General features: G+C 50.0%; 1 protein-coding gene across 1 annotated transcript in view; it reads right to left on the bottom strand.

The window, feature by feature from the left end:
• Chrna2 (cholinergic receptor nicotinic alpha 2 subunit) overlaps nt 1-5,825 on the bottom strand; it is a 12,214-nt gene extending 6,389 nt beyond the window's left edge. The window contains exons 1-5 of the mRNA XM_021203531.1: nt 5,780-5,825; nt 4,569-4,711; nt 3,347-3,498; nt 2,886-2,930; nt 274-383 (exon numbers count right to left, since the gene is read on the bottom strand). Coding sequence (XP_021059190.1) covers nt 274-383; nt 2,886-2,930; nt 3,347-3,498; nt 4,569-4,641 — 380 coding nt within the window. The 5' untranslated portion in view covers nt 4,642-4,711; nt 5,780-5,825. The remainder of the gene's footprint in view (nt 1-273; nt 384-2,885; nt 2,931-3,346; nt 3,499-4,568; nt 4,712-5,779) is intronic.
• Nucleotides 5,826-6,797: the final 972 nt, after the last annotated feature.

The raw sequence follows: 6,797 nt of genomic DNA, 5'->3' as shown, positions 1-6,797 counted from the left end.
TTCTTTCTTTCTTTCTTTCTTTCTTTCTTTCTTTCTTTCTTTCTTTTTTCGAGACAGGGTTTCTCTGTGTAGCCCTGGCTGTCCTGGAACTCGCTTTGTAGACCAGGCTGGCTTCGAACTCAGAAATCCGCCTACCTCTGCCTCCCAAGTGCTGGGATTAAAGGCGTGCACCACCAAACTCAGATTTTCTTGCTTGCTCATTCAGCAAGAGCTCTCACTCGCTGAGCTCCCTCCCCTCCCGAGATGCACTTTAATTAGTAACCAGCTTCTTACTTGTTGTAGAGAACAATGTCTGGGATCCAGATCATCTCTGAAGGGACACGGAGGGAGGTGATGTTGCCAAACTCCACAGGGTCCCAGCGTAGCTTGTAGTCATTCCATTCCTGCTCCGGGGAGTGGTCACATCAGAGCACTGCCCCACCAGGACCTCAAAGTGATCTGAGGAGCTGTGGGACTGTACCACCCCTGTGTCCCTCTCCTAGCCCCACAGAATCCACAGATTCCATGGCGCCAGGAAAAGGCTGCCATGGGAATTGGGCAAACCATTTCTGATAAACAGCCCGTTTTGCTTCGACTCTGGTAGTGGAAATCCCAGGCTGCTAGTGCCAGCACACTTGGCCCTCTAGCTGTGCCTCTGGCCCTTGTCCTGATGCTCCCCACTTAGTGAATCTGTTCTGTAGTCACTCCTTCTCCAGGCAGGGCTTGCCAAAGACGGCCAGTGAAGCCAGGAGAGTTACCCATGACCTTCCAACTATGCTCTGGAGACCTCCTGACCCAAGGAGTCCCAGCAGAAAGAGAATGTTCTAGGTCCCAACTATGTTCCACCAGAGCAGGTCCAAGTGGGTCTTAAAACCAGACTTTGTTTGTTTTATTATTGTTTATTTGTTTGTTTAATGCACAAGCTGGCCTCCAGCTTACTGTGAAGGTAAAAAATGACCTTAAACGTTTGCTTCTTCTCAACCTCTCTTCCCAGGCTCTGGATTGAGTTCATGAACCCCCATACCCAGTGCATGTAATGCTGGGGGGGTGTCAAACCCAGGCAAGCACTGTATGAAACTGAGCTTTACCTGTTAGACCCCCCCAACACAGAGCTCTTATCCCCTCTCTAGTCCATCTTTCAGGATTTCAGGTTCATACATGGGGGACACTTACATCAAATGGGGGCATCTGAATCTCATAGGTCTAAGACAGATGAGTCACCCCACACACACACTTCACAGATGGGGAGGAAGGGGCTCCTAGAGGGTTAATAACTTCTCCAGCATCTCAGGCTAGTCCGGGGACAGCTGCAGAAGGCCTGGTTCCACCACAGTGCCCTTTCCTCTCCTCCTCCACAAGCCCTGGCATGAGTGACAAGGACAATCATGGTGATGGAGGATCTAGGACCACACCGTCCCCCCCATGACATGACTGCACCCCTTTTAAAGCTTCCTCCTCACTCTGGTTTCCATTGGCTCACCCATAGAGGTGAGGCTCAGACCCTCCAATGACTCCAGAGTAAGCAATGGCAGGAGCGATTGTTTCAGAGCAGTCAAGTAGCCAAGCAGCTGTCAGACATCCAGAACCCGTGAGTTGGGGTTGTGTGTAGGACTCCTACAGTGAGCAAGGAACCTATCTGAAAGACTCTGAAACGGCCTTGTCTTGGTCTTTGTGGGTTTCTGCCTGCTGGCCTCTGAGTCACGGCCAGTCAGGTACCCAGGGGGCCAGAGTAGGAAGCTGAGGGCAGGGGTTAGCTTTCCTTTCCCATGTCCCTTTGTCATCTCCACTTCCAGGTCTTGGGATTAGCTGGGCTGACAGGATGTGCCTGCCCAACAGTGGCCCATCCCAGAACTTCACACACACACACACACACACACTCTACAGCTCTCCTTCCGTGGAGAGATGGTGTCTTAAGTCTCTTCCCGACTCCAGATCCTTTACTGACTGTGCCTATAGAATGAAGTAAGATGGAGGCTAGACCGCTATAGACCCATAAATGACTTTCAGCTTCTACTTTCTGTCTCTTGGGACCCCCACTCAGGGAGGCTTGAAGTGAGAACCCATCAAATCTCCTACCAAAGAGACCCTACTGAAGGAATCTCAGAGTGCTCATGGAGGACCCCAGCCTTTCAGAACCTTCCAGAGCTTTCCTGGAAGGTTCCAGGCATGTAAGGCAGCGGTCCTTAACCTTCCTAATGCTGCAGCGCTTTGATACAGTTCCTCGTGCTGTGATGACCCCCCGAGCAGAAAGCTATGTCATTGCTATTTCATAACTGTACTTTTGCTACGGTTATGAACATAAAATAAATATTTTTGGAGATAGAGGTTTGCCAACAGGCCATGACCCACAGGTTGAGAACTGCTGATGTAAGGGAAGCCATTTTAGACAGCAACTCGCTAATCACAGCTGACCAGGTGCCACCAAGTACCTTAGTCACCATTTAAAGCAGAGAAAACCACCTGCCCACCAGGTCACAAATGCATGCAGTGTGGTAAATGGGTCATTGCTTTGTGCTTGTGAGCTCTGGGGTCATTTGTCAGGTAGCACAGACTCTAAGCCACACCGAGAAGGAGATGGGCCTTGGAGCTGGGCATACCTGGGTAACCCCTTGTCTTATGACGAAGGGATGCTGATTCAGTGAGCTGTCTTGTAAACTTGGGACTATGAGATGCTTGCTCCTAGAAAGACATCCCTTGGTGCTGTGGGTGAAGAGAACAGTTGAGTAAGAGATTGGCCAAACAAAAGCCAGCCCCGGGGAGAATAGCCTGCAGCACCACAGCTGCCTCACACCTTAGGTGACTGCTGACCGTGACCCATGGATTTAGCATCTTGCTGATAGGTAAGAGGGTCCTAGAAGGGTCTGGGGACTGCACGCGTCTGCCAGCTCCTACTAGGGAAGGCTTACCTGCTTTAGCCAGACATTCGTGGTCATCATTTGATTCTTCTCATCCTGGGGTAGCAGAGATAGAAAGTAAAAACAGTTGGGGTGTCTGATGAACCCCAGCCCAGAAGACAGAGTGTATAGGAGGCACTTTGAGGGTCTACGCAGAGGACACCCGAAGCCCAGCCATCCCCCCTGTCACCGGTACCCTGATTCCTGAGGGTCACCCGGATCACAGAGGAGGGGGAGTTGAACATGTGTTTTAGAAAATTGTCTTTTGACAACCTATGTATGCTCTTGGGGGCTCCAAGGCATGGGAACAAAGGAACCATGGCAACACAACAAGGTAACTGCATGCTGTGTCCAGGGTGGTCTTTGAGGGCTGGTGGGAGAAGGGCTGAGCTGAATCCAGGGAGGACTAAGAGAGGGATCATGTGGACTGGGGGGGCTGATTAGGGGAACGCAGCATGAAAAGGCAGGCCCACCACATCTATGAGCTGTGCAATGGATAGTCCAAAGCGCACGATGACCACATCGGAAGTGTTGGGCACTGGCCGTGCCCAGCGATTGTAGCCTCCAAACAGGTGTTTGAACAGGCGGTCCTCGGCATGGGTGTGCGAGCCTTGCTGGGCCAACACTGTGGGATAGGGACAGAAAAGAAAGAGTGAGTCTGCTCTGCATGAAGTCAAGGAGGTGAGCCTGTAGCTTTCCTTCCACCTCCCATCAAACCGGCAGCCCTCCACATCACGTAGCCTCACTACAGGGGCTACATGCATAGGAAGCCCATCACAAACCCCATAGATTAATGCAGATTGGTGCTTAACGCAGCACCCATATGCCACGCTGTTTGCATAATAACACACCGGGCAAACAGCAAACACTCCTGGTGTCTTCCTGACTTTAAGTCAGGGAATGAGGCGTGCCACAGCTGAGCAAGAAAGCTCAGACCTCGAAACCAGTCTCAGCCAGAACCAAACACCCTCGGGCAGTATGGGTCGATGGGGTGGGGTGTGGTAGGGGTGATGGGAGATGGCTGAGAGGGGCTTCTTCACCCATTGCTATGAGCCTGCATTCCAGTGAGATATTTTTCCTTGCCATCCACTTTTACAACAAGCTACCGATGCCCACGAGAACATCTCCCACGCAGGGTACCACCCTGAGTTCTTAAATCATCAGCTCTGACCAGTTCTCTTCAGCTGTGCAGAGCTCTGCAAAACTGTCTGCTAGGATTTATTACGTCTTTTGTACTGTGTTTTGCATAATAGCTTCTCCACTCAGGGCCTCCGCTGTCTGAGCAGGCAAAGAACTACCTTATAAAAGACCAGAAAATCTTCAGCTGTCATTGCAATAGCAAGTATAGCCATGACCATAGCTACTGTGTGCATGCCCACCTCTCTGCCCTAGCCTGTGTGCTGTGTTAAGCTTCCCTCATCCCCACAGTCATCTTGAGTGGTCCGTGAAGCTGTTTGCATTTTGAGGTCAGGAACTCTGAAGCTTGGGACATTCTAAGGCAACAACGCTGCTAGTACTAGAATTGAAACAGCCTTTCATCTCCACCCTGTGGTTCTGGCCACCCAGCCAATGACCTTAAGTGCCCCCTGTACCCTTGAGAATGAAGTGAGCTGGCCTTCAGGAGAGCCCACTCTGTGGCCTGTGAGCACACAATGGTGAGATGAAGTCCTAGTGGTAGTGGTGGTGCCCACTCACCTGCTGGCATCAGAAGCAGACACCAGAGATAAGAATGTATCCAGAACTGGAGAGCAGGATGAGAGGGGGCCATGGCTTCAGAGGGTCCTGGTTTCCGTTGGACTACCAGGAGCTGGCTTCTTCAAGGCCCTGTTTCTCTGCAACTGAATAAGGGTCAAGTGATGTGACATCTAGTGTCTTTGTCTTTCATATTCCATAAAGGTTTAGAGTTGAGCAATTGGCTGCCAATGGGCCTGCCTGACTTATGGGGCTCCTTGGTTGTTTAGCTTCACAGAGAAGATAGACTTCTCCTTTTTTTTTTTTTTTTGAGAGCCATTGGATTGTTAGCCACTTAGCTAACTAGCTAAGACATGACTGAGCATCAAAGGGGAAGGTGCCAGCCTCCCTGCCATAGTGGTCTCAACTTTTCATCTATAAAGTGGGGCTAACCGCACTGGACACGGAGGTCAGCAGCAGTATTTGACTCCTAGTGACAATGACCCAAAGATGCAGGCAAGCAAATGCCATCAGTGTTGAGCGATGGAGTGACGGACAGCATATCTAAACAATGAAGGCATCAAAAGGAATCAAGTACAGACATTTGCAATTGCTGGGATGGACTTTAAAAGCATGCTATGTGAGAGAAGCCAGCCACATATTGAATGAGTCTGTTGACAGGTGACCTCTGGGACTTGCTGGCCACCCAGCCAAACCTAGTAATTCGAACCCTAGTCCCAATGAGAGGTCCTGTCACAAAAATAAAGACAACACCTGAAGAACATCTGAGGCAGTGGCTTCTGAACGTATGTGCACACATGTGCACCCACACACACGTGCACCTGTACACACACACACACACACACACACACACAGTTTAAATACTTAAATGTCCATGTGCAGTACCCTATGTATATGGACTAGAGGTAGAACACTGGCTCTTAGCACAGACATGGTATTTCCTTTTGACAGTAATGAGAATGTTCTGGATATTCTGAGATGTTTTCGAATGGTGATAGGCATACTGCATTCCTAAAGCTCTGAATGCCATTCATAGTTTAATATTGTGTGTTCTTAACCATGGCTTCACAAATATGTGTAAGAAGATGCTTTAAACATAGAAGTGGCCACATCCACGCAGGATTTGGGAACCATCACCGTTACCACTGGAGTCTAACACCACCAGCTGCTGCTGTCCCCTCCAAGCTGCCACCATTCTGCACTGTGCTCCTTACCCCGTCCAGAGTCTGCAAGCGTGACTTTGGGCCCGGCCCATGTCATTAACAGCTCTGAGAGTTCAGCTTATCTGTAGGGTAGCTATGAGCTCCCAGGACGGGTTCATAGTCCAGTGGAGTCACAGGAGTCTGTATGGGAGCTCCAGGACACTGAGGAGGGGAGCCAGGCACTGGGTTGCTCTGTGGAGGTCAGTGCCCTGTGACCCAGTGGGAACACATAGTGACTCTCTGTGCCAAGTAGAGAAAGAGTGAATGGAGGAACGCCAACACGCTGCAGTGTACGGGACATATTTACTACTATAAGTGACAGCTCCAGGGTGTGTTTGGTGGAAAAGCTTCGGCACCCCTGCCTCTGCATCGATGCTCAAGAGATCTTAATTCAGGGACTTATCAAAATTTGAGATTTTCTGCCCCTGACCCACAGCCCCCCCCCACTATCCACCATATTCAACCTCTCCACCCAGCCACATCCTGCATGCGCAGCGTCTTCTGGGGTCTCTCTCTCTCTCTCTCTCTCTCTCTCTCTCTCTCTCTCTATATATATATATATATATATATATATATATATATATATATATATATCCACAGCCAGAGGAACAGGGAGTTTGCAGTGAGATTGTGTCTCCTAGAAACGTCAGACGACTCATCAACGTGAGCTGATCAGGGATGACTGTTTTCATCAGGGTTTCTATTCCTGCACAAACATCATGACCAAGAAGCAAGTTGGGGAGGAAAGGGTTTATTCAGCTTACACTTCCACGTTGCTGTTCATCACCAAAGGAAGCCAAGACTGGAATTCAAGCAGGTCAGGAAGCAGGAGCTGATGCAGAGGCCTTAGAGGGATGTTACTTACTGGCTTGCTTCCCCTGGCTTGCTCAGCTTGCTTTCTTACAGAGCCCAGGACTACCAGCCCAAAGATGGCACCACCCACAATGGGCCCACCATGCTTAATCACTAATTGAGAAAAATGCCTTACAGTTGGATCTCATGGAGGCATTTCCTCAAGGGAGGCTCCCTT

The sequence above is a fragment of the Mus pahari genome, chromosome 8 (assembly GCF_900095145.1).
Source record: "Mus pahari chromosome 8, PAHARI_EIJ_v1.1, whole genome shotgun sequence".
In the NCBI taxonomy this organism is placed as follows: Eukaryota; Metazoa; Chordata; class Mammalia; order Rodentia; family Muridae; genus Mus; species Mus pahari.
Note: the sequence above shows the minus strand (reverse complement) of the source record. Positions and strands in the feature narration are given on the sequence as shown.